We start from the raw sequence: 26,967 nt of genomic DNA on the forward strand, positions 1-26,967 counted from the left end.
TCATATATCATACACAACTTTGCTCCAATTATTTCACGAGGACGACCTGGTTCCAGTGCGAATTCGCGAAACAGACGTCGGATACAGCTCGTCTTGGACGTTTCCACTTTTCAACATACATACGAGCATATGAAATCACAGAAACTATGTAAAATTTTCTCCGGCATCCTTGGTATTGGTCGGTGATGGATTCGAAACGCGAATAAGAACAAATTGGACGAAATAGGGACGGAAATGGTTGCAAGAGTATGGCATTCTTATTCGTTCTCGGTACTAACATACGTATATTTCCGACTGTGCATATCGATACGAATATATCTCCTTTAAAACGAAATATTTTGGAGTACGTGCGGTATTTCCTCGCGCTGTGCTGTTCCGGAAATATTTCTATCGAAACGAGGAAAATACAGGTGCGTTCAACTCGTTCAAACTGGATTATTACTTGCACGATCGGAAATACGTTCCATTTCATCAACGATGAAATATTTAAACGAGACCACTAACCGCAATATCCCTCGAAGCCTTAATCAGCTACGGACAATAGGTGCGTGCGCATTAACCGGTTGGACGCGGAGAGGAACGCGCGATGATTAACGCACTGTATATCGATTCGGTTAACGAGGCGTCTAGCTCGTTCTATTACGTTATCGTTCGTCCATCTTTCGCTTACGTCGCCAACTTAATCCGATGACGTTCGCGTGACAATACGAAAACGGGTACACCTGCGGCAAAGCACGGCCTTCTATGCATACGCGAGCGTGTACGCGAGCTGACACGTGCAACCGCGAAATCACTTGAAACGGACGGGATGTGATAGGGCGCTTATACCGTAACATCGTATTCGCTTTGGATATTCACCTCTGACCAATGGCCCGAATATAGCGGCTGGCGAAAATATTTAGGCATTTACCGTACCAAACTTTTATATCTATGTACTTATTGTATACCTATATCGTCTCTATATATACGCGTATACATGCATGCACGTGTATATCGTTCGAACAGGACGCAGTGCATGAAAGGCGTAACTTTTGAAAATCGAGTTGAGAATAACGAGTGGAATTTCGAGTAGATTAAATGGAGCGGTAGTCGAGAATAACATAAATTCGGTGATCGAAACATCGAAAGTTCGTGAAACTTTCCAGCCATTAACGTTACACGTATGCGAATAATCGAGAGAACGATGAAAAATCAACCGGGTCGAAGTTGCACGTAACTTGTTACCGCCTCTAACGAGCGAGGATAAAATATTCAATCCTAAATTACCGATCGTATCGTCCGATTCGTTATCTGCAACTGACGATGTTAACGACATGCAACGTTTCATTAATAATCTTCGTTAACGCATTAAATCGTTATTCGTTACACGGTATTTGGTCGATTAAAACGATGGTCGAGAAGTCGGCCGAAAGCTGACGCGCATTTCGAATTCGATTTAGACGATGCACTTTAGAAGCTACACAGGATATATACGTAAATTGGATTGTCAATGGAGGGATGCTCGTACTTGTATTAGCATTAGACTCTGGTTGCTGTAGGGCCGACTATGCCGATTAACCGTATCTATTTGCTCGACTACAAATACGAAATACATCCCTGCCTGATTTGCATTCGATTCCATTAACGAACTAGTTATCCGACCGAGGATCCTCGTAAATTTTTATTTTCCTCGTCTCATTTCTTTCCAACCTTCGATTCCAGTTATCGGATATCGCTATTTCGGAGATGAAAATTCGCTTCTAAAATCACTTGGAAATTTGACTGCCTCGAAAATCATATTCCATGATATTCGATTTCCGAACGTCCCGGCTCGTAAAAGTTCCATTGATTTTTCTGGTGAACGTTGTTGGAAGCGGAACGAGAAAAGACACGTGAAAGACAGATCGCAGAATTTCGGTTTGGCTCGAGCCACGAGCATATCATTTCGATTTCTGACTACCGTTTGATGGCTACAGCTTCGCGATGAATGGTAAACCGTACTAGACAACTCTGATCTTGGATTCTCTGGATTCTCCGGGACTGCAATGAAACTAGAATTTCCTCGAAAATACGTCGCGATCTTTGCTCCAAGATTTTTCAGCACTGCGCTGTAAATAGTTTAATGATAGCGTCGAAATAGCGGAATCGCGAAGCGAATCAAAGTATTCCCAAAGAGGAAGTGAAAAATGAACACGTGAAAGGGAAAGTGAAATTTACAAGCAGGTTTGGAGAATACGCAGAAAGAGGAGGCAAACGTCATGGCATTGATATACGCGACAGATGATGCAAGTGCGAGGCAGTCGGTCGCGTTGCGATAATCGCGTGAAATGGACGTTATACGACCGTAATTGACGGGACGTTAATTGCATTACTAATCGTGTGCTTCCGAGCACGTAGCACCACGCAAAGATCGAACACGCGTGCAGGAGTACCAGGCCAGAATTACTCCGTGCGCTGTTTACATATTTTCCTTCGTGCTCGTTTCTGCCCGCATATATTTACTTGCCTTTTCCGTTACGTTTTTACGTTAAAGGATAAGAAAAAGGTAAGGTTACTTTTTACCGCCGTGCGGCGAAACACCGCGAATGTTGGTTCACGAGTAAACGAGAAACTCCTTTTTACGATTAATTTTTTACTCCAAATATCAATTACGTTTCAGTGATTCTTAATTTAGCCGTTGGCAGCAGAAGAGATTCGGCACGCTTTGCATGATATTTTTCTTTTTTCCCTAACGGTTATAACGCCTACGCGACGACAGTTTTTCTTTTCTTTTTGCGATAAAGAGACGCGTTTCGAGTTAATATCTAAGAAAGAATGACGTGAAAAACGTACTCGTTTTTCAACTGCTTTTTGTAATTTAACGAAGCAACGCGACTTTAAACGAATCACGTCCGACTTGCATTAAATTTCGTCCAAGCGTGAAACAGCAAATATCGATGTATCTTTTCTTCGATCTAAGTTTAACGCGCTTTCGTATTTCCGTCGTTTTGGCGCACACACAGACAAAATATTCGTCGCGTGGGAAAATACTAGTACGTTTAAAATGAAACGCTTTTTTCAATTTCTTGTACAAACATTTTCTTTCGCTATTGACACTCGCGAGCAGGTGTGCTATTGATCTTAGTTATTTAAAGTTCGGTCTTAAGCTACAATCGCTTCGCCGCCTTTATCGCTTTCCAATGTCTTCGCGCTTTCGTTGAACTGGACTAGCGGCGGCTGGGCACGGCTCCTGGTCCTTTCTTCTTTCGATCTTCGCTCGATTTCCAACTTTCGTCCAAGTTTTCTTACTGCACCAATTGTAAATATTCTCGTGGCACATGATCGCGATCAACGGTAAAAACGCTATTGGAATCGTATAAAATAACACGCGAGAAGCTTATTGTTTCGGCGATGATTTACGAAGAATCTCTCTTGACACGAACGACGAGCGAGACGAAATGAACGCTCGCTTTTTCTGCGAAATTACGAATTTAATAGATCTTTGATCGCCTGTATTCTACGGAAGACGCGTTTGCCTTTGATTTATACTTTACGACAGTCATAAGCGTCTGTGCAAACATAGTCCTACTAAGTACAACGAAATCGCATTGATTTCGCATCGTCTAAATTGTCAAAGTACGGCAGCAGTGTATTGTATCATCGTCGAGAAAAATAGATGCACGAAAGCGGATTTTATCTTTGTCCCGAAAATATCTGCCAGAGAGTCGGGGATTCTTTCCTCTTGCACTGGAGAGCTACGATTAAATCCTGAGGAACAAGAAAGTCGATTTTTAATAACGCGCCTATTGTGAGAAAAATCGAAGCTTCCATTACCTAGCGTCGATCGCGCGATACGCTACGTTCGATCTTTCTCTATCTTATCCTCTTCTTCGATAAGAAAGCGATCTTGAGCAGATTGACGATGGGCGCCTCGAACGCGATGGAAATGCAGAACGACATCAAGTAGGAGGCGACCAGATTGCCAAAGTACAAGATCAGCTGGAAAACCACATGAAAAATGAGCATTTCGAGAAAGTACGAAGGTAAAAATAGTTGTTTGCGTCTGATTCACGGACTTAATAGAACTCGTTCTGATTCGAACCATCTGACACTTTGAGATTCACGCAAGTACACATTGTCGTCGTTTGGACCCAAAAAGAGCTGCTTCGTTCTATCTAAACTTACCACGATATTGTTGTGAAGGTGGAGCGGCCCATCCATCTGAGATACAGTGACCATCATGATGACAGGATGCACCAAGTACGCGCAGTAAGTCAACCTCGATAGCGGATATATCAGTTTGAGCGACAGCAGACTGTCGATCATTCTAGCGTAGCCGGTGCAGCATTGAATCACGATGAAGGATACACCAATCGCCCAGGCGGTGTGTCCTAAGGCGGCGTATACGGAACTCACCGGCACGGTTAAGTTTCCGGGATATAGACCGTAAACTACCGAGAACATTATGGCAGTAGATAATACCCAGCCGATTACTCGTACGATCTGTAACAGTGACGTTTAAGCTCGGTCGCTCGATCTCGTCTCGGTTTCGAGTATCAGCTGACAAGCAGATAATTTATCAGAGATTAACTGGAACAGGTTTTCTCAATTTTAAACTCGTCGGGATATCTGCCACGTTGGTCCACGAAGGGGAATTTACATTTCACTTTCTGAGATCAAACGGAGCATTTTACCTTATTAAGGTGCCGGATTAAGCTACTTACCAGAGGCAATTTCAATTTGCAATTCGTTCTGAACAAAATGTAACCGGTGATGATGCCAACGAAGTAAGGCCCGGCTCTCAGCCAAGGTTTATCGTACAGCTCGTCGAAAAGCGCAAACGGTTCTTGGATTCTAACCGAGGGAGAAACAAAAAGAGAGAATGAAGATTTACGCGGCAGAGATAGCCGGCAAGTGCGGTATAAGTGGGAAGTACGGGACTCGCTAAGTTATTATAATTAGCGAATAATCGCGTTATAACCGTTCGCAAAGCTAGAAATCTGACGTTTAATTATAACGGGTCAAAATTTAAAGCGGAGGTGTTTCGTTTATAAATCGAATACGGCTAAATCCAGTCTAAAAGTAGGTAGTAGAAATTACACGTTCCGACAATGGACACGACACGCGACAAACGGAAGAAAGAAAGAGAACGAAGGGATTTCACTGCTGAACAGAGGTGAACCGAAACGTTTTCGCGTACGCGCAATCGACAAGTTTTTAACACTTAACGGATTAATTACCTGGCGATGTAATCGTTGGAATAGGCGACGGAGAAGGTGGTAAACCACGAAGAGACGATCAATAGGAAAATCACGACGATAACGGCCTTCAGGTATTTGATAGATAGAAGAAGCAAAAGTATTCCGAGAACGTAGAACTGTGTGTCGTTCGCCATATACCAGCTCCACAGCATACACTGGAAAGTTGTTAATCAAGTATTCATAGGATAATCACGTAAAGGTTCAACGTACTGAGAATAGGTCGTACTATCGGGAAGTGTCGAAAAAAAAAAAAAAAAAAAATACTTGGTCCACGGAAAATCTATAGCCGAGAAAAACTTGATAGTTAATGGATCGAACGTCGTACTAGTTGATTGTTCGATCAAGTAGAACCGTTTTCACGACGTTACATAGACTTGACGATCTTTTTCTTTGGTTTGACAGTGGCAGCTCGTAATTTCTCGCTACAGGTCTTTGAAATGTGAGAAAACAAACGGTTGGCTGTTTAACCAACGATTAACCCACTCTTTCTCATGGACGATGAAATTAATTCTAGAACGGTTAGACACTCTCCGCGTTGTCCCGGCACTTTGGAACTTTCTCCGAACGATAGAATTAATTATCGGAAAACGATCGAGACGCTGACACCTTCCCGTCCCGTAATCTTTGCGACTCGTACTTCCTCCTGGAAATTTTGCCGCATCCTCCTCTCGTTATGCATCGTCGTTCTTTGATTTAATTGTATTTGCATTCGGCTTAAGCGCTACGTCAATATTAACCAACGACGCTGTTGATTCGCTAACGAGTCTATTCATTTTCTAAATGGTAAAAAAGCTGATTCAATATCCTTACCATCTCGGTACGAGGGTAGAGCGAGTTAAGGTACAATGCGTTTCTCCACCAAAACTTCTCGCATGTCAAATGATCGACGATCACTGGCGAGAACACCGTCCTTGATAGCGCATACTTGATGGCGATCTCGTTTATTCCCAGGACAAAGAGATACGCCGGTGTCAATCTTGGTAAAAGAAAAGGGAAACAGATCGGTATGCGAATTCGTTTGACCGAGATTCGACAGTCGTTTATCGGAAGAGATTTCTCCTTATTTGAAATTTGCATGCTCGATCAAATCGTGTATTTCTTCGCTATCGACTTGGGATAGAACCACGCGAGAAACTTTTACAATTTTAATCCGTCCTCTTTTTGTATCGTAGAATAGTTCGATCTTTTTTACCTGATAAATCTGTAGAGGATCATGATGATAAATTTGGTGAAACATGTCTTCCAGAAAACGCCCTTGTCATTTTTCAAGCTACCGGAAGACCGATAGAAAAGGATCGTAACTAACAAGCCACTGAAACAGTCGCATTCGTATGGATTAGGCGATTGATTATCTCGTAACGAGGATACTTGTCACCGGATGTTTCTTACCTGATGAAGAAAAATGTGTCTACGGAGAAGGTGGCGTTGCTGATAGTTTGGAACATAAAATTCCGTTCTGTCACCGAACGCAGGGTTTTGTTCTCTGTAAGGCGATAGAGAAAGTCATCTCGTCTTGAAATTATCTGAGAAACTTCGAGTTAACACGCTATACCGAGACGAAGAAAATTCGATTACGGTGAACCAGCAGACCGGTATACATATTTCGTTGCATCGCAATAAGTTGCACGGAGAAATTAATTAATAAACAATTTTTCCAACCGTGAAAATTACTCTAAATTCTAATTGCTTGTAATCTTTTTCCGTCGAATCTCATCTATCGTCGATTAGGACGATTGTCGGTGTTCTTAATAGCAACTTTGCAATTACAACAATTATTATCTTCACGAACGACTAATAGCAATGTTTCTCGTACTCGTAAATTACAGCGATCAGAAAATCACTCGAGTTCTACCAAGACATGATGGCCCAAGGTGATTCAAACGGACGTTCACCGATATTACTCGAACGTCGTGACGTTGTTTCTGAAAAAGCAGGATTACTTTACCAGCAATGGAGAAGACTTGAAGATAAGTGTGTACCATGACCACCCATCCCAGCGAGAACACTCTGAGCCCGTGTAGACAAGTCAGGCTATCTCTCGCGGCAGGTTCGGTGCTAACAATCTTGCTGCCGTTCGCGATAGGATTGAAGGCTGTTAGACACGTTAGCCAGAAACCTGAAAAGAAATCGACGAGAAAGAAAACTGTTAGAGGATCCAAAGATTATTAGCGAGTAACCGCTGAGCGTGCGTCACCTTTCTTGCTCTGCTTTTCAGAACGATCAGGCGGTTCTTTTTGCAAGTTCTTCCCCTTTTCGATCAGCTCCTCCCCATTTTCTTGAATCACCTCGCCATCTTGGTTTAGATTTTTGTTGGAAAAATTGCTCAGTCTCTCGTTGTTATTCGATACGCTAGACGATTCCACATCCTTGACATTCGGTTGTACTCGTGTTCTGTACTCGTACATAGTCGCGCAGATCATCAGAAATAGTAGCGCGCCTGCAACTCCGCTGAAAAACCAGGCGGAAATATGTTTCGCGAGCGTAATGTGCAAAAGCAGGATGAATTAAAGAAACGTATCTTTCGAGGATAATTCGAGAGAACTAATTGCAACGGACTTCCACAAGCTGTCTCTTTCGCGATGATAATTTTAATGGAGCGATCTTTTTATCGGACAAATTTACATTTCTTCAAGAGGTTGAAATTATATCGAGGAAATTACAGCGAAGCATTAAAGCGTATATTAAAATGTAAAATTGATGGTAGTACCGCTAAACCGCTCTTAAATCATGAAGGGATATGGGAAATTTCCCGTGGCATATTCGTTTTCCGTCTCCTGCTCCTTTTTCCACAACATTTCGCTGCTCGCTTTAAAACGCGATTAACTACGCTGATATCCCTGTAAACAGTTGCCTCCATTATCCCGTATAAATAACGTAGTATCGTGGACAAATGACCTAAGAAATATCGGGTGATCCATAAACAATGTAGCGAGAAAGCCCAAGTGCCGACAGTTCCATCAATGTGTCGTGGGTCCTTCGGTCGAACAGTTGCGCGGAAAAAGGCTTATGTGACCATGGCCATGAGCGGTTGCGGATCGCGTACGTGGTGTGGTTATGAGAAAAGACAAAGGGATACTTCGCCCTTTCGCTTCGAGCGCCGGTTAGAGGTGGCACCCGCGAGATGACCCGTGGCTACGAGCGCCCCATATATCCGGCATCCAAATGATGCATATACAAGTGCTCTCTGTAGTCAATAATATATTTTTTCGTTATCGACAGAACATTTTCTGTTGAATTTATTGACATATAGGATTATCACTTTTTAAAGTTACTCGTTATTGAAACAACGTCAAAACGTTTCAATATATTTCAAACATCCAAACGATAGTATACTGTTTCATGCTAAAAAATCTATTAAATCCATTGACAGTGAAACGATATTTCATATACTGTTCTTACAAGAATTATCGTTATTTAAGACTTAGGAAAACGTATATACAGCAACCACGCATTTGCGTATTTCTGGCGCGCGTTTCCGTTCAGTGATAGTATTTCGGTGGATTGGACTGCCGAAGCGAAAAGGTTAAGGGTGAAAGACGAATTAACAGTCAGTAGTTAGTTGAGAAATTAGAATGTTGTCAGCGTTGTCGAGGAGGATGGTCCGCGTAAGAGAGAGAACGTTGGAATCGTGGTGACGAGAGTCATAAATGAATTATTTAGTCGTCTTGGTCGTAGCACATTTCTGTATTTAGTTCACGTTAAATGACCATCGTTTCCTGTTTAATCCATTCCAAATAAATAATAATAATTCGGGTTTACGAACAGCTAATCGCTCATGTTTCTTAGGAAGTAGAACTGGACATTAAACGAATTTCGAATTGTACCATTAAGCACATTTAGCCGCAATAATTTTTATCATATCCATCGATCAATTTGAAACGCGAGGTAATCTAAACGAGCATGATTAAACGTGAACACTGGGAATGCAATTAACATCTCTATAAAGTAATTACGTTACGTCTATCCTCGATAGCGATGTTACTGCTGTTAAACATACGAATGGTTTTACATTATCGAAGATTTATGACACAAGTTCCAATGCGAATTGATAATAAATTTAGACAAAATTAAAATAGTGGACGACCAAGGAGCAAATTAATCGGGTCGCTAATAAATATTTATAACGCGGTTACTTGATACGTAACGGTAGATTTCTCGCAGGATTTTTAAAGATTGCTATATAGAAAATATTTCTGAGCATCGATAGAAGCCAAGCATATCGATACAGACGAAAGAAAACCAATAGATTGGGAGATTTATGTATAGCGCGTGTTCCAGATATCCGGAACGCTTCCCACGAAATCGAACCACCTGCGGAATCATTACCCGTCAACGGTGACTTTACGTCGGTCATAAAGATTCGTAACGACTCAATCACTCTAACTGGAAATTGCTCGTTTCGAGGTTTATTTCGTAGCTCGCGATTTATCGAAGAATTACTTTTGAATAAACGGTAGAACATCGATCGTCGGAACGATTAACGGTACCATCGATCATCGGATCGTCAATTAAGAGAAAATTGTAATGGGGGAACGACGATAAAACTTGAAAGAACTTGCCACATTTTTATTCGAATGCTTCTGTTTCCGCTTGATACAAAAACGTTTCATTTTATACGACAGCGAAACGTACGATAATTAATTCGGATAATTAACGTTCCGTTATACTAAGAAAAATTGCGATGAAACGCAATCAGATTCACAGTGCAATATCGACTTCGTGACTTTCTTTCCTTGCTTAACCTTTTTAATCGACGTGCAACGACGCTTCGCGGAAACATTCTTTCCATTAAGCGCTCTTCCTCCCGGGGGAAAGTGAACAATAAATAACGCTCGTCTTTCTCTTTCTCATTTTTTCCAGTTAAAGTAGCGAGCCATGGCGGAGAACAAAGAAATCGATACTCGAGGGATCGACTCACGGTACAACTAGGAACAGAAAGCGAGGTATGCCAGAACCGGGTAACCGTAAGTAAAGTATTTCGGTTTGTCAAAGTTGGAGAAGGAAAGAAAGCTTATTCCGCTTGGCACGGGACAAACGACAAAAAGTTCGTCATTTTTCTACGTTAATAGGCCCTTAAACGCGAATCACGATGCGCTGGGGGAGAACAAAACGGGGGACAAGTTTTTCCTTCGGCTTTAAGGGGACTCCCTCGTCGTCATTTTATACCAGGACAGGAAGCAGCGGTATAAAACTTGCCAGATTTAAATTATGCCGTGGCTTATTTGCATTTCTCCTGTTTATTTCGAGATTTTTCCGGAGTCACGCGGTAGTTTGTTCGCATATCCGATGAAAGCTCATCGAATGGAAATCGAGGAAAAACAAGAAGAGTAGAATTACCGTGAAAGTTGGTAAAGCAGTTTCATCCTCGTGCCGGAAAAGCATCGAAACCGGCTGAAAACTTTCGGTTAATGCGTTACTTATATAGGATCATTTCTAGGTCGAAGATTAGGTACCTTCACCGACCTTCCAGAACCTTTAGCCGAATCTCTCGGGGACGTAACCGTAACGCGGTGGTAAAAATTTTCAATTTATCCAGAAATTGAACCGTGCAACGTCTTTATCCCTCGAGAAAACTGGCTACTTCGAGTCGAATCGAAGGTCCAATATGACATCTCCTTGACAACACGATGCTTGAGAATCCTAAGGATAATAAGCTCAATTTGACTTCGTTCGTCATGATTTCCTACGTACTATGTTCCACATACTTTGTATCCCAAGAATAAGCTTTCGTTCCGCACGTACTCCGTCTCAGTACTCCGTTCGTACTTTTCCTTTCTCGACCTTTAATACATGCAAATGAAAAATTGTGGCAACACAGTTTTTTGTTGTTGGACAGAGCGGAGAACTTTTTATCTAATTTTATTCATAAATGTAAATTATCTAAGAAGGCGCGGAGCAGTGATTCGCTTATTCATCGAGTCGGCCCTTATTATGCGTCGTTTCTTGCATTTTCGTCTAATTAAATTCGGACGATTGCGCGTGCATTTTCATTGCGGATTCGCTGGCTCCTTTGCATAACGAGTGTTTATGTTATTCCATGGTACGTTAAAGCGAAGTTAGCGGTATCAACGCGATAAAACTTTACCATTCCGTGGTCGTATTTCGATACCTTTTGTGTAATTTCTGCTGAAACGATCATTCGATCCGGCAAACAACTTTCAAAATCGATCCAGGTGGAGCAATTCTAACTTTAATGCGAGAAAACCGGTGACCGTGGTACCCTCTTCCGGACGTTGATCGATTAAAATCGATCGCGAATCGGTAGAGAGACGCGCATCGAATCAATTCCGCCTTCGAGTGGAATGCACACAATAGCGAATCTACTTTCACGTGTCGACGCTTTCAGCCTTTCTATGATCTTGCGTAATACATTCAAGGCACACGTGCACACCTGCCGATACGCGCTCTAACACGAATTTCCAATCAAATCGATCACCGGAAGAAACGAAACTCCAGAATGTATCTATTTAGAAGTCGGACAGGGTGTCCAATTCGAGAGCTTTGATCTCAGCGGATGCGATGTAAACACGGGCTCGGAATCCCTCTCATGTTCATTAAACTGCAAATGCGATGCTCGTTACATAATTGCTGCAAACCGGTCCGTTGCTAATATAAATACGCGGTTCGTCGAGAGAGGGAGAGGGATATTAAAACCTATATATTTGCGCAATCTGGAAACCAAAGAAAGTGCCAATATATCGATGCAAATACCGATCGTATTCGCAAAAATCGCGTAGTTGGTTCAAAACACTTTGTTCGTATCTTCTGGATACGTCGAAACGTACGTACATTTTTGCAAGGATTGAGCTATAAGTAAATAGATCGGAAACTTTTGATTCGGACTATCCTCGGAAATCGATCAATTCGATTAATTCTACGAAAAGTTAGTAAGAAAGAGGATCGTAACCCTGACCTTAGACGAAAGCTGAAGGATCTAGTGACTGTTGTGGATGGAACTTAATAATCTCGAGGTGTACGATCTTATCTAAACGGCGATCGTTTTAAGGCCATAAGATTGTAACTTGCCTTGGAACTTGGACGCGCTACTTGTTGTATTATGGTTAACAGGTATATATGCATCGCGTGCAAGGACGCGACGAGGTGCGAATTCCTATTTATAGTTGGAGCAGGTTAACACTGACGTAATTTGCAGTTAGAAGAAAATTACAAGTTTGAAGGTAGTGAACCCTTTGGAAGCATCTTGCTGCTAGTTCTGTTCATCGAGCGGCCAACCAAGTACAGCCGAACAATTCGAATATTTATGATCCAAGTTTTTCGATTAAGATCGGACTTTTACTATTTTTAGCGGAAGTAGAGCGACGCGGCGAGCTTTCTCCGGCATTTACGTGATCGCCCATCTTTCGTTCGTTGTGCATAGTTTCTCGTTCTACCGACTTAAGTCGTTGGCACGCGATAAAGGAGCTTCCTCTCTCAGCATCTATCAAAGTTCATCGTGGCGAATCAAGCCGCTGTTCGAAACTTGCGAAAAATTCTGTACAAAGTAACGAGGTATTCGGCGGTCGGACGTATACGACGTTGCTTTGTACTCGTTATGATTTACGCAGAGCGATTCCTCTTAGCACGATCGTTCGAAAAAGAATTTTCAGGCAACGACACGAGCATAGTTTCTGTCTTCGATCGAACAACGATCCTCGAATGCATTTAGAGATTCGCATCGATTACCGATCTCTCGCTTTCTCTCGCTCTTTCCTCCGGTGACGTAACGTTGTTTACCGAGATTTAATTGGCCCGGTGCAAGGACGCAGCGATAGAATCGCTACGAGATATTATCTGAGATCCGCAAGTTTCTCCAGGAAAAATCGGCGGATGATGTTCGAAAGTTAAATGTCTTTTGGTACAACTTTCGAGTTGAGTTGTTAAAGTAGGAACGCAGCCGTGTTGCGTAATTCGCGACCCGATGGCTTTGCAAAAACCGTTCTGGCGTCGCCACAGACACGGTGAATATGAATCTAAGTTGTGCAAGTAATCCAACCAACGATCTGCGTGCAGCGTATTTTTCGTATTTTTCTTTTGTTCGGACTGTCATTGATGCAATCGTTGTTCTACGGCGCCTTCGTGTAACCGTGACATGACTCGCATAATATTCCATCGAGGCGTGTTCGATCTTTTCTTTCAATTTGTCGCAACTACTCAAAAGTAGAACGGTTGTAGCAACATATTTTTTCCAAGAAATCTACTTTTTCAGAAAATTTCCGAGTTGCGTACGAAAGGGAATGTCGCGATAGACTGAACCCTTGTCGCGTCGGGCGAGCAAAACGCGTTCTAAAAAAGTTTTGCAGCGATGGTTTACGCGTAGACCGTAATTTCACTGTAGAGGAAAGTACAGAAAGCGTATCGCGCACGTAGATGAACGAGCTTGCGTACGCGCGCCGTGATGGATCATTAAGCGTGCTATCGTACGGACAGTAAACCCGCGATATAGGCTCGCTGTAACTAGACAAATTTGCAACGTCGTACAATTAAAAATACTACCACCTACTCCAATGCCTTCGACGCTGCTTTTAGCAACAAGAAAGTTAACGAGCTATCGGATTATACGTGTGCAGGATCAAAAACTCTCTAGCTCGCTTCTCTTCGTATATCGTTTAAAGATAGGCGCTTGTAACCGACGATTAAGAGAACTTAATTTTGTTTTGTTTCTTCGCGCGAATTCCTCTTTACGTGAACAGAGACACGCGTCTAATCGGACAACGAGGAAAGGTTTTTCTTATATAAGCTAACACGTTAGAACATATCGTAACGTTACTGCAAGTTAGCTAGCCATCTCGACACATAGTTACGTGAACGCGTGTGTAAGTTATTCGTGCTAAGTTATCGAAGTGAATGTAACCATTGCGCAAATTCCGGTCGTGTAACCGAAGAAATCGCGGCAAAAAATATATTTTTATGCGTTGTTAGGTCTTCAATGGAATTTCGTAATTGCCGTAATTTCGTTGAAACGCCAATCACCGATTGCGTTGCACCGAGCACGCTCGTATTTCGAATTCTGAAATTTCGTAATTTGACCACGAAAAGTTAAACCGCACAAACTCGTGGTTAGCTAATGGCTTGAAATACGTCGAACGAGCTTTGCAAATGCAGCCGGGTTTTAAAAATTGTCTAGTCGGAGTTTAACTGCAGGTAAACCTTTTACGAGTATTTAAATACATATGTATATCCTCATCGCGTAGTTGCTTCATACGCGGAAACCTTCGAATATTTTTTACGTAAGTAAACAGACACGAATTCGCGTAAGAGTGTCGTGCATAGAAATTCTTGTTGATCAAAGATACTTATCCCGTAATATCTCGCGATACGCCGTTTCTCCGACTTCTCAGCGACTTTTATCCGTCGTTCGAAGTTTCTTTCCACCTTTGCAATTATTTTCTCGTAACTTAAAGCTGATATAAGAAAATGTGTTGTTCCCTTCGAGTTGGCGATCTAGTGGAACAAAGCCGATAAACGCGGCAGCCTCGCGAACGAAAAAATAATCGAGATCGCGCGATAGATCGTCGGATGGTGGAGGTGGTTCGGTGGAAAATTTGATTGGTCGACTTAAGATTTACGCAGGCCACGGCTAAAGAAAAGTTCTTGCATTACTTACGAGAGAACGTACGACTTGGGATCGCGCCAAGGGTTGTAATTGCTCGAAGGCACAGATTTCACCGCAACGATGTGGATCTTGGGGCCGGTCGATCGATAAGTCGAGTTACCTTCTCGTTCGACTCGATCGGCGTTCGCTCTTAGCATCGAGGTCAGGGATGCTTGGTCGCACGTAGCTGGCAGGCAAAGACCCAAAAATACTTGTCTTGTCTGAAAACAAATTGGTTCTCGTTCGATCGACGATGTGGCTCGACAAGGATGGAATTACATCGCCGAGATACGAAGAAACAGGAAAAAGACTATCGAGGCGTCTTAATTAAATTTCAGACGCTGAATCGCAAGATAAATCGGAGCAGTGAGGTTCAATTTCAAGATTAATTAAACTTTTATGCGCTTGCGTTTCGCTCGGTTTACTTTGCGCCGTGATTTTCAAACTGCCTCAAAGTTCGACGGGCTTTTAAAATTCAATTTCTTTCTAGGTTTTCTTCCCTCGTTGCTCCATCTGTTTCTGCTACCTGTTTTTCCACCACGATCTTCCCACCCACCGCACGTCTGACGAGAAAGTCGCGAAACGATTTTGAACTTGCCTGACGTACAGCCGAATCTGTCCTCGCGATAATCTCCTCGTGTAGAAACTCTTTCGCATCGGTCGCGTTGTAAACGATTTCTAGGAACCACCTTAGTGGACACCGTGAAAGACTAACAACATCGACTACTCTGTTACAGAAGTCGTTGATTTTCGCCAGGCGAGAACTTGCCGCGTGCTACTCCTTACCTCGGTTTCTCGATCTTCGAATAGCATTCCAAGAACGATATCCAGCTTGCAGCGTTTCTATCCTGATTAGCTTGATTCTCGCGCCAGACGCGTCGCAACAAGGAAGGAAAATAACTGCGAAGCACGGGGTTGTTTCTCTAGAATCGCGAAATACGGAGCGTCGCGTAATCTGATTAAGCTAAATGATACGACTCGGATTCTCGGTAGCGACTAAGTTCTTCAAGTATTTACGCTACGATCAAAACGCTAATAATTGCCAGGTTGTCGCATTAGTCGCGTTAATTTTCCCGCTTGCCGTACAAATAATTCGCTTTATTAATCTCGTGGCGCGGGCAAAGACGGCGCAGTCGGTGGATTCTTCGACTCGTAAATATTTAACAGAGGCTAAACGATTAATTATTCGTTGACTAATTCCGTCCGGAGGATAAACGTTTCGTATGTTGCCGAAGCCCGTTACTAGGAACTATGCGTTTAATTAATCCGTCTAATAATTTATTCGCCATCAGAGCTATCGCGCTATTCGACTTACGGAGGCTGGTTAAAGGATGGTTTAATTAAACGAATTAGGAATACCTTTGTGCAAAACGATAATTCTCCGCGAATTTATTTGATAAAGACAAGAGTTAAAACGGTTGGAAAGGTTGAAACGATCGGGAAGAAGGAAGCAGGAGTACTTACCGAGAATTCGAGTTCCTTGGGCAACGTCAGGTACATTCTCGCTACGTGAAATTTCAACGCATAGGGCGGAGTATCGTCGAGTTCCTGGCGAATACTTGCTCTGGTGGCGTTTAGCTCTTTGCAGAGGGTGCTCGAACCAAGCCAGAAACCGTTCCCGAAATGGAACTGCGATGAGTAACGGCCACTCGCGTCCGACACTGCGAAGAAAGAAGCACGTTGAGGAATCAAACGCGATAAAGAAAGCGTTCTTCCGGAAAAGAGAGGAAGATAATCGCACGTCGCGAACACCGTCGTTTCTCCGCAATGAATCTCCGTCTCGAATAGGTTTACCAACTGCCTGCTGAAAGATAAGATTTCAAAGTTGAAAGAACAATAGCGACGAAGAGATTTCAAAAGGTTTTTTCTATCGTGAAAAGACACGCCGCGCTGAGGGAAGATCCTTCTCCTTCTCCCCTGTTCTCATTCGTTTTAGCTCGAGGCTCGCGCGAAAAGCTCAGCATTCTAGTTTCCGAGGGTTGGATTATACGACCACGCCTGAAAGGTTCATTGTCAGTTACGTAAAGCCAGATTGTGACCGCAGTAGCGGAGAAAGTACAGTCGACTGCTATTACGAGAAAATACGACTCACTGGCGACAACGCGTATTTAAGCGGACGTAATTTCGCGTGAATCTTGGATCGTCGAGATATTAGAGGTAAACGATAGAATCGACGAGATAGAATCTCGCGTGCAACAGTTGGGATGTTTCTTGAGAAAAGAATTCCAGCAAGCGGCAATCGCATTGGACGCTTTACTTCCAATTTTGTAATGTTAGCTATTTTCGAATTGACAATTAGAATGGCTTTTAAAGGACTTTGTTCTTTCTATATACGCGTAATAAATATAATTCTCACAAAACCGTTCAAATGTTTGACTAGAAACTACATTCATATTTACTACGTGTATATTTACTAGGCTCTTTTTCAGAAAGCTACTCAATTATACTTTGCTTGCCGAGCGCACAAGACGATTAACGCTTTGTGTCGGAAAAAGGAGGATCGGTGAACAGTCTCGAGCTTTCGAAACACCGCGGTGACGGCTCGTGTCGGTCTGTTTCAACGTACGAGCAAAGTAGTCTGCAACATTATCGTCTGACGTAACAGCCTGTGCGCATTCAATAAGAATTTGTCAAAGAAGTAATTTCTGGAAAATCACCGTTCACCGGTTACTCCTCGAGGACTATATTCACTCACCGAGTTTGAAACGAGTATTCCATAATTTCTTAGCGTCGTTGCGAGCTTTCAACCGTTCCCTGTATTTACGCGACTACGTTAAATCCGATTTTAACTGGAGCGTCGAAATACGTACAATAGGCGCACAGCGCGTCTGTTTTATAAGGCTCGTTGATTCCGTGAATCTCGTACGAGCTATGAGTTTGTTAATTTTTAATATCAATATTTTCCACGGTATTGTCAAATGTCAAGCGTAGAACTCGCACAATATAGTACCTGCTTTTTATACGTTCGATGGGGCACCGCCTACGCGCGATATTTTGCACGTTCGAAACAAAGATAGGAATTATTAGTATGGACGAAGTATCTGGGATATCGTTACGTTGGTCGGAAATTATCGTATTTTATTTGTTTACAACCTCGGCGATGTCCGTACACCGTAGGTAGATAAAATTGCTGTATATTTGAATCGAAATATAAATTATAAAACGATGGTGTAATATTGTTGGAGAAACGAACCGTTCGATGAATTATTCCGTAATAAAGAGAATCTCTTGAACGCAGCATGTTGCACGAATGTCTGATAAAAGGAACTTGCAATAGGAGCGATCTTCGCAGTCTTTTTTACACGCTTTATAAAATTAGCCGAGCTTAGAAAAAGTATTTAATATTGCGAGTCAAGTCGTAAAGCCATTGAAAGAGTATTTCGCCAACAAACAAAACAACAAGGAAAATGAAAAATGAAAAATAATATAATAAATAAATAAATGTAATAAATATAATAAAATAAAAAATATGATAATATCAAAAATGGAAGATTTAACAGTAGCGAGATAAATGAATCGCTACGTAAATAAGTGGAAAGGGATAACAGAAATTTCAATAAAATTCAAATTATTTCTTTCCTTCTACAGAACAAAAAACGACGGATCAGCTTAGTAGATTAAAAGCGCAAAACTCGTAGATCATTGGAACAGGTTCGTTAGTTAAATCAGTGGCGATAAAAAAACATAGCGATCGTATGGTCATTTGGCGGATCTCTCGCGTTTCTCTGTCCCTCCACGACCAGCATGTCGCAATGAACGCGATGCAACTCTGCGGAAAGGGGTCGAACAGTGTCAGAGAGTATTTACGTCGCGTTGGAAAGTGAATCTGCCTGTACGAGCGCGAGAAAGATAACGTCGTATGCGGTTTGTCGGCGATCGAATCGGCTCACGTATTCGCGTTGCAGATTGACCGACTGTTTGGCCATAATCCGACCTTTGCTTATTCCCGGAAGCAATCGGGAATCTGGAAAATCATGCGATTCTATCGGATTCGCGTAATCCAGAGCACCGATCGGTCCATCGAACGATCCTCCGCGCGTCTTTCTCTCTTCCTACCAACCAGTAATGACCTCCATCGTGATGGAATTTAGATTTTGAGGTAGAGAAGTACCGTTTTCAGACTATTTTAAGACGAATCCTATCGTTCCAAGATCTGTGTATCGATATCCAAAACAAAATAACGGTCTCCGAAAAAAACGCGTCTGATTGTAAATTAGGAACTCGAGACTTTCAGATTGAAAGTCGCCATAAATTCTGTTAATTCTAGCATTCGTCGAGGAATATTCAAAGCCACGATTCAGAGATCGTGCGTTAAGTGCGTTTGATAAGGAACCGCGATGATCGAGATAAGCGCTCATTGCGAAACGACCGGTGTACGGAATTCACGCATAAATCAAATTATATAAAGCGTTGGCTGTTCCGTGGTATAGAAAGCAAATCTATCCGTAATGCACGTTATACCGTTATCGTGCGAATGCCACGGTTTATAGAAATAAATCAATTACGTAATGCTGGACGGTGTCGAGTGGCATTAATCCAGTGAAACACGGACTTTCGATTCACCTGATTCAGAGTCGCTCTGGGTCAGATTTAATGGAAAGGGGATATTTCGAATTTCGAACTTTCTTCGACGAGTTTACCGGTGATCGAAACGACCACCCACCCTGACGTTGGCTTCGTGACACGACAGAAGCGGGAAAGTTCGCAACTACGAGGTGTTGGTTGGTTCGTTTCCATTGCGATTTGCGATAATAACTTTGCGTTCCTAGCTCGAGACCTAAATTTCGCAGTAACTTGGCTTCGAACATCGTAATAGACTGCCCATTCAACTCGGCTTTTTGCATCGTCCCGAGCCGCAAGAATTCTCCGATCGCTTTATCCACGGTGGAATAAGGTCGAAAATTCGTTTAACGATAAAGCGTTCGTTCCGCTGCTGTTAGAGGAACGTGACAAAAGCCTTGCGAAAATCAAGCGGTAAATTGCTGTTTCACATAGTAATAACGCATTTAGCAATCGGGTCTGCCAACGACACGCCGCTCGGAAACACAGCGAAACACGACTTTCTCTGAACGCTCGTTATTAATTGCTGGCAACGTGCGAGCACCAAAGTATCAGTTCCAGAAATGTTCGACACATACTAAAACGCAAACGCGATTGCAACGTCGCAAGCGCGATCGTCAATCGCGTGACACGACGGTGGATCTTGGCGAAGCGGGAAACGACCCGAGCGTTGCCCGCTGGTTTCTCGATCGTTTACCGATCCTTTTCGAGCGAGCTTGTTCTACTCACTCTTGGCCGCCCACAGCTTTCCATCCTTGAGAGACTTTAGAAACGATTCTAGTTCGTTCCTGCAGTCGTGCCCGAGTTTACCAGGTACTCTAGACCACTTGAGGGGATCGTAAAGATCCACCAGCCATTGGATACTGTTCGCCGTCTTCTGCAACTTTTCTTTCATGAAATCGATATCCAAATCTTCGTGTTCCTCTTGATTCTCGTCGAACAACTTTAGATACTTCTTCCAATCGAGTTCCGGATTGTTTTTGCTGAATTCAATCGACTGGCCGCGCCTATCTTTCGACGTCTGCTTCTCCACCTCGTAATCGGTGCTGTTCAAATTCGTCACCCTGGCCGTTATCGACGACGCGTTTTGAGGCCTGCCGATTCGCAGAATGTTGGATTCGTTCCTCGAAACTGGACTCGCGTGTACCACGCAGATTAGCAGGAATAAAAAGCAGCCAAGGTAAAGCGACATTTTTGGGCCGATTTTACGAAACGGTATCTCGTATCTTGTATCGCGTTTTCCAATACGGCTCTCTCGGTTCCTAAACATGTCGTCGGTCTCTTTCGTCGAAATTTCCACACGTCATATTAAATTAGGACAGTGACTGAATTCGCCTCGAGATGGGCAATTTTCGTTCCTCGATTGCTCAGCTGTTCAAATGATCGAGCATGTTTAAGGACGCGGAAGGTCGATCGTGACAGGAATGCAACCGGGTTATCCCAGACAGTTTACGATCGTAGAACGAGACTCACTTTCGTTTCTCACTAACCACCGGTTCGACTCTATTTCCAATGCGAATTACCGTTTAGCGTAACAACTATCGAGTAACGACACGAAAATTCCAATGGAATTACCGTATAAATCGTACGAATGGAGCCCGGATTCGTTTATTCCCTCTCGAGATATTAGACACGAGTGAAAAAATCGAGTCTCGAGGGGGCAAAGTTAGACGCACACACGAGACTAAGGATCACGCACTGAATGAAGCGAATCGAGTTAGCAGTCACGTTTACCTGCCGACTTGGGGCCCCCCTTTCTCTTCGCGATATACTTTACCGTGGTAAATACATTTCCTTCTTCGGCCCTCCGACAACAGTCGCCGACAATTCGCGTCCTGTCTCTTTCGAAAAAAACCCTTCAAAAATCCCGGCGATTCTGCTATCAGGATTCTCTCTATATTTAGGAAATCCTTTCGCCTTCTTTTTCGTTTCGTGACTCGATTCGTTCAACTTTACGATGCTACTTGTCGATACAAAATACTACTTTCATTCTGTAAAAAATTATACTTGGTGGTTGTGGCTAGGTATAAACGCTGCTCGATGTAATTATCGAAGAAATTACAAGACCTTTAGACAGGTCTTTGCGGCATATGGAAACACCATAATTCATAGATACTTTGCACGAACGTAAACCGTTTTTTCGTTTGTTAACGGTGTTTGGAGAAAGCGATGAATATTACGTTGATTACTTGAGTTATAGTTTCTAGAGTGGCTCGTTACCGTTGTCTCGGTGAACTAACGCTTACCATTAGAATGAGCATTTCTATTTTTTCTTTTTGCCATCTGTCATTCTTTCGTCCAAACGCTTATTACTCTCGCAAGGTCGAACGTACATCTTCTTTAGAAATTTACATATAAAGAAGTTCATGGCTCGTAAATCTTCACATTTGCGTCGTAGCGAATCGTATCGTAGGAATATGGGAAAGACGTTAGAGTATTTCTTTTTTTTATTTTACTTTGTAATATATTTCGTCACTGGCAAAATCACATTTGCGAATCCATGTAAAGATTAAAGTGCTACGTATAATAAGATAGAAAGATAGAAAAGACAGGACGGAAAAAAGGGGGCACGTTTTTCGCTGCAACGGCGGCCTTCCTTCGACCAGTGACTTTTCTTCCTCCGTAGAATATTCGGCGTAAAAACACGCAATTTCTTCGAAAAAAAACGAGATGCGAAGCTGGTTTTTTTTTTTTTATTTTATTCTGGTTATTTTACAATTTGTCCTTATGGACATTTGGTAAAGTGTTATATCTTGTTGGTGAAGAAAAAAAAAAATAAAAATAAAAAATAAATATAGCATGTGGACGGCTACCCCCAGCGGGGTGCCAGCTTCGATTTTTCTAAGTTATATCTTTTATGACGCGAAGCTGGTGAGTAATTTTTGTGAAAATAACGTTTGGAATAAAAGCAGAGAAAGGGAAGCGTAGAAATTTGCGCGAGAGTTCATCGAATCAGTCAGCCATCCGTTTTCTTTCGACTTTTCCACAAAGTGATCGAATTAAATCCCACAGGTGCCTGAAAGAGAAGCGTTTAAACGAACTTCACGTTTCTAACTTTTAAATCTTCTTCGTGAAATTGCATCTTCCACTTGCGCCCAAAGCCCGAGACGCGGCAAAGGGTTTGATGAAATCTTGTTCCGCGATAATAGAGAAGCTTCTCGTTGCGTAGCTCCTCGAAATAAGATGTAGCAAACGAGGTTTTAAAAGAAACTTTCACCCGAAGTGAAACCGCTTTTTCGTTCCCTCGAAATATTTGCGTTTTCATCGAGTAACTTGCCAAGTGCCTCGTCATTGTCAACCCCGCGTACAAATCGGGACATCGCGAGACCCTTCGGTCGCGGTCTTTAACGTTCGTTAGGTCATCGACGACACGGCTGTTGCATATTTTCACTTTTATTTGACATTTACGTAATGCCAGCGCCAGTAAAACCGTCGCGAGAGACTTTCGATCGCGGCTCTCACTCGTGAGCTCGATTCTCGTTCGCGTTACGAAGCTTCGAAGGTTTCTCCAAATTTCTCGATCGCTCCCTCTTCCGACGATTTCCCGGAATCATCGGGGTTCGGCTGGTTCTACGGCACGGAAACTGCCTCTCGAGGAGATCCGGTTGTCTGTTACGCAACCGAGCTTTCTACGCTCTCGGTAACGACTCGCAACCGGTCCCCTCCTAGGAAGCGGGAGCTGGGTCTCGAAGCCGCCGCTTTAGCGACTTGGAACCGGTGAGAAAGCAATTCACCATCGATTCGAATTCGTGTTATTGCTACGCGGGGCAACTGCAACAATCGCTTTATTTTTTTAAAGTCGATTAACCTTTGACGATTTCGATTGGGCAAAATTGGATTCCCGCCAATTGGAATTTAGACTATAGCGTTTAGCGATGTACAAAGTTTTGGAAAGCTTTGCAAAATAGATGGGTTTATACGCGAGAGGCATCGGAACAAATGGAACGCGTTTGAGTAACGCGAGCTCGTGCATCGAACGACGTGGTATTTTTCTGGCGACCTTTTTTATTCAGACAGAAACGATGTCCGACGTGAAAAGTGTGAAAAAGTGAAAAATCGCGTGCGAGCAACGGTAAATAATATTTCGCTGGAGTATCGCATGGCACAATATTTGTTGGTAAATATTGCATTTACATACATTAAGTTTGTAAAAAAAAAAAATATCAAACATCTTCTCTACGAGAATTTCTTTAAAATGCAAATATTAAGGAAACGCATGAAAGGACTAATTAGTAGACAATACGCATAAAAGACGCGTGGATGTAATTGCGTTTGCAAATACCATGTATCGCGGAAGTGAAAGGCCCAAGTATTGGTAGAAAATTCTGTTACGATTTCCAAGTGTTTTTGCATACCGTGAATTTATCTCATACATAAATTCAGGTAGCGTACTACATTTTCCACAGATGGTACTTTGTGCCGTTCTGAAATATCGATCGTGTGAAAAATTATAGGCACGAACGATATTCGCACAAACAAGATACGTACGTAAATTTTCAAATAAAAATTTTCGAATTTATACACATCTAGTTTGAATTCTGACTACTAGTTTGTAATCTTATCATTCCTACATTCGTCGTAGGAGATCGTAGGGGGCGTAAGAAACATTCTGATTTTTTTCGAGTCGATGATCTTATTCCGTTCTCCATCGGTAACGTCGGTGCCATCGATACAATGGTAAAAAGAATCGAGCCTTCGAGCAATAGAAAAATGTAGACACAGGCAGATAATATTATTTTATAACAAAGTTTAATTTGTAGCTTACAATCGTTTCGAAACTAAATTCCATTTTGCAATTAGATTTTCTTCTTATATACATCAAATTCCAAATATAGAAGCATTCTAATCAATTTCTGATGTATTTTGAAAAGGTTGCTTCAAGTCAGGATGGCCGAGCGGTCTAAGGCGCTGCGTTCAGGTCGCAGTCCACTCTGTGGGCGTGGGTTCGAATCCCACTTCTGACAAGTTTCTTTTTTTTCTTTTCCACCTCAACATTTCTATCGAGTCATTTAAACTGTGTTACAAAACAAATTACGATGTCACATATTTTTTAGTCTCCTAAATCGACGTAAGAATTGCTGCACGTTCGATGAAACGAAAGCTAAATGAGAAAAGAAAACAAACTGATTCGCTGTCGAAATGCAAAAGATCTTATCGCGTGCAAATATTATCGCGTTACCAGTTGAAGTATCGTGCTTTGAATCGCATGTATTTACGATTTTATTGTTTACGATAACGAGCAGCGACTAAGATAACTGTTTCGCGGCGCAAACAGTTAAACAAGCGGCAAAGAGGAGAAAATCGGCTCGCGAGAGAGGAAGTAACTATTCACCGTTTGATCGACGACGTGCAAACTAGAATCGCAACGTCGCGAATTTGTAACATCGTCGCGGACTTCGGTACAAGAGAAATACGAGAATACTCGCAAATTCTTAAAAGCGCAAAACATGTTGCACGACCGAGACGCGAGACCAAAGAGAAGCGTCGATAGGATAAACGAGTCATTGACTAGCACACAGTCGTAAGATTTGAGACAAAGACGAGAAGGAAGCGAGCCTTGGTCTCTCAGTTTTTTCGTAGATATCGAGAATTGGTCGTGCGATTCCATTTGCACACAAAGCGTAGAAAATATCGCTCCGTTTGGAAAAGGACATCGCGACACGTTCGACTCACTGGTTTACGCGTGTCAATTAATTTTGATAGAGAGATATCAAGAGTTCCCATTTATTCATTTATTCGTCGATCTTTAGCATACATAACAGTTACAATTATAGAGAACACGATCGTGAGTAGATAAAATGCAGAAGAGATTCCGCATAAAGGTAACATGGGAACAAAAAACGTTAATTGATCCATCGAACTACTCACTTACGTTAATAATGCTACGTGAATGGAATTGAAATTCGTCGTAAAGATTTCGGCGATAATCTTGAAATGGAAAGAGTCTCGTTTTAAAGCAGTCGAAGATGCGCGTAAGTCGAACCACGATAAATTTTCAGTTTCCACGACTGTGCTATTAGAGACACTGTATTATAGACAATACTATAATATTAGCAGAGTGATCTGAGGTAGATAGTAGTAGCAGCGATGGTCGTAGTTGCTGGTGTGTGGAGTGAGACAGGTTTCTGCTGCAGGTGTAGATGGCGAGGACTCGGGTACTGCTGGATTTTCTTCTCATATTTTGAGTCTCGCAACAAGATACAGAGTAAGAATAGAAACACACCCGAACCAGCTGGCAGCTGAAACGTGCAACACAACAAATATCGCAAGAAGACTAAAAAGGAAACACCCAATAGACCTCATAAAAGATATAACTTAGAAAAATCGAAGCTGGCACCCCGCTGGGGGTAGCCGCCCACATGCTATATTTATTTTTTATTTTTATTTTTTTTTCTTCACCAACAAGATATAACACTTTACCAAATGTCCATAAGGACAAATTGTAAAATAACCAAAATAAAAAAAAAAAAAATATTTTGAATCGTGGAAGAAAAATCGGAACTCTGGTCGCCGGGATTTGAAACCCGGGTTCCGAACGTTCGTAACCTAAGGCGCTAACCACTGCTTTTTTTGTGTTTATTTATGCCAAAATAGTTTTTTATACATTGTTACGAGCGTTCGCGGAGAGACGCGGTCGCGAGGAAAACGCGTCAGCGAGAGGCGTAAATTCTCGCTACGATTCTGTTAATCGACGCCGCGAAATAGTCGTTCCCCTTGTTTCGATTAAGATAACAGGGGTGGTTCAATGAATTTAACACTGTGTCGACAGGTTAATATATCGGGTATATTTACCAAACAATCATACAATAATATGAACGTCACAAAGTATTTGGCGATGAATACAGTTAATGCGTTACAGAGAAATTCGAACTGACTTTACGATATTTCTCAACGAATTAGTTGGACTAAGCGACTTTCTTCGGCGGAACTGTCGAAGTATGCAGTTATACCTTACAAACTGATTGATTTAAGGGTAGAGTCGTTGTTCGACTTGTCGATTGCTCGGACGATGGAAACGAACTAACTTGAAAGTGACGATGCTGTGTCGGAGGAGAGCTAAGGAAGGGTGTGTCTAACGCACGGAATCATCGGATTTGTTGATGACAGTTTTTGGCTGGGAAAGTGAGGGTAATAGACATTGTTTCTATTGGTTACTAAGACTATCGATGGACTAGGAAGGGTCTTAGCCGCCCTCGATGGAGAGTTGGTAGTAGGAAGCATCGCAAAACTAACTTTCGCGTGTTTTCCAAACACAAACCATAAACCTTAGAAAACGCTTTCGTAAAAAGATCTTTGTTTGATCTGAAAGACTCTAGCGAGAGTTTTCTAAGATTTATGTTCGGTCCTTGAAAATCTTAAGGGTATGCAATAAAGATGTGCGCACATCTGGCTGCCATCCTGTGCGCGATGTGAGGCCCGGCCCAGGTAGAGAGTCGGCCGTCGTAACATACATTGAATGTAATTCATTTAAACTATGAATTAGCATAAGGTGTGTTAGGCAAAGGTACCGATACGCGACGGTACGACGTAGCCATGCTATTGTCACGGCTCAAATTGGAGCAGGCCACCTAGGCCTGCCCATCGTCACGGTGGCCC

The 26,967-nt window shown here is 42.4% G+C and overlaps 2 protein-coding genes and 1 non-coding gene across 4 annotated transcripts in view; 1 reads left to right on the top strand and 2 right to left on the bottom strand.

The window, feature by feature from the left end:
* The window catches only part of LOC132905256 (homeobox protein extradenticle), a 119,889-nt gene that overhangs the window by 71,301 nt on the left and 21,621 nt on the right, over nucleotides 1-26,967 (bottom strand). The gene's annotated exons all lie outside the window — the stretch shown is intronic.
* Nucleotides 2,223-20,581, bottom strand: LOC132905498 (nose resistant to fluoxetine protein 6-like). Of its 2 annotated transcripts, XM_060956830.1 has the most exons (13): nucleotides 20,101-20,581; nucleotides 16,276-16,472; nucleotides 14,824-15,032; nucleotides 7,414-7,667; nucleotides 7,165-7,335; nucleotides 6,609-6,702; nucleotides 6,412-6,531; nucleotides 6,030-6,195; nucleotides 5,199-5,374; nucleotides 4,683-4,812; nucleotides 4,144-4,461; nucleotides 3,793-3,957; nucleotides 2,223-3,726 (listed from the first exon to the last, which is right to left on the bottom strand). In XM_060956830.1, exons 1-12 carry the CDS (start codon nucleotides 20,561-20,563, stop codon nucleotides 3,832-3,834), a joined length of 2,424 nt encoding a protein of 807 aa, XP_060812813.1. In that variant the 5' UTR covers nucleotides 20,564-20,581; the 3' UTR covers nucleotides 2,223-3,726; nucleotides 3,793-3,831. The 2 variants fall into 2 exon arrangements, with proteins under 2 accessions (XP_060812813.1, XP_060812812.1); XM_060956829.1 differs by having other exon boundaries at nucleotides 2,223-3,957.
* On the top strand, nucleotides 24,253-24,335 carry Trnal-cag (transfer RNA leucine (anticodon CAG)). Its single transcript has one exon. It is a non-coding gene; the product is annotated as a tRNA-Leu (tRNA).

Source organism: Bombus pascuorum, chromosome 3 (genome assembly GCF_905332965.1).
Source record: "Bombus pascuorum chromosome 3, iyBomPasc1.1, whole genome shotgun sequence".
In the NCBI taxonomy this organism is placed as follows: Eukaryota; Metazoa; Arthropoda; class Insecta; order Hymenoptera; family Apidae; genus Bombus; species Bombus pascuorum.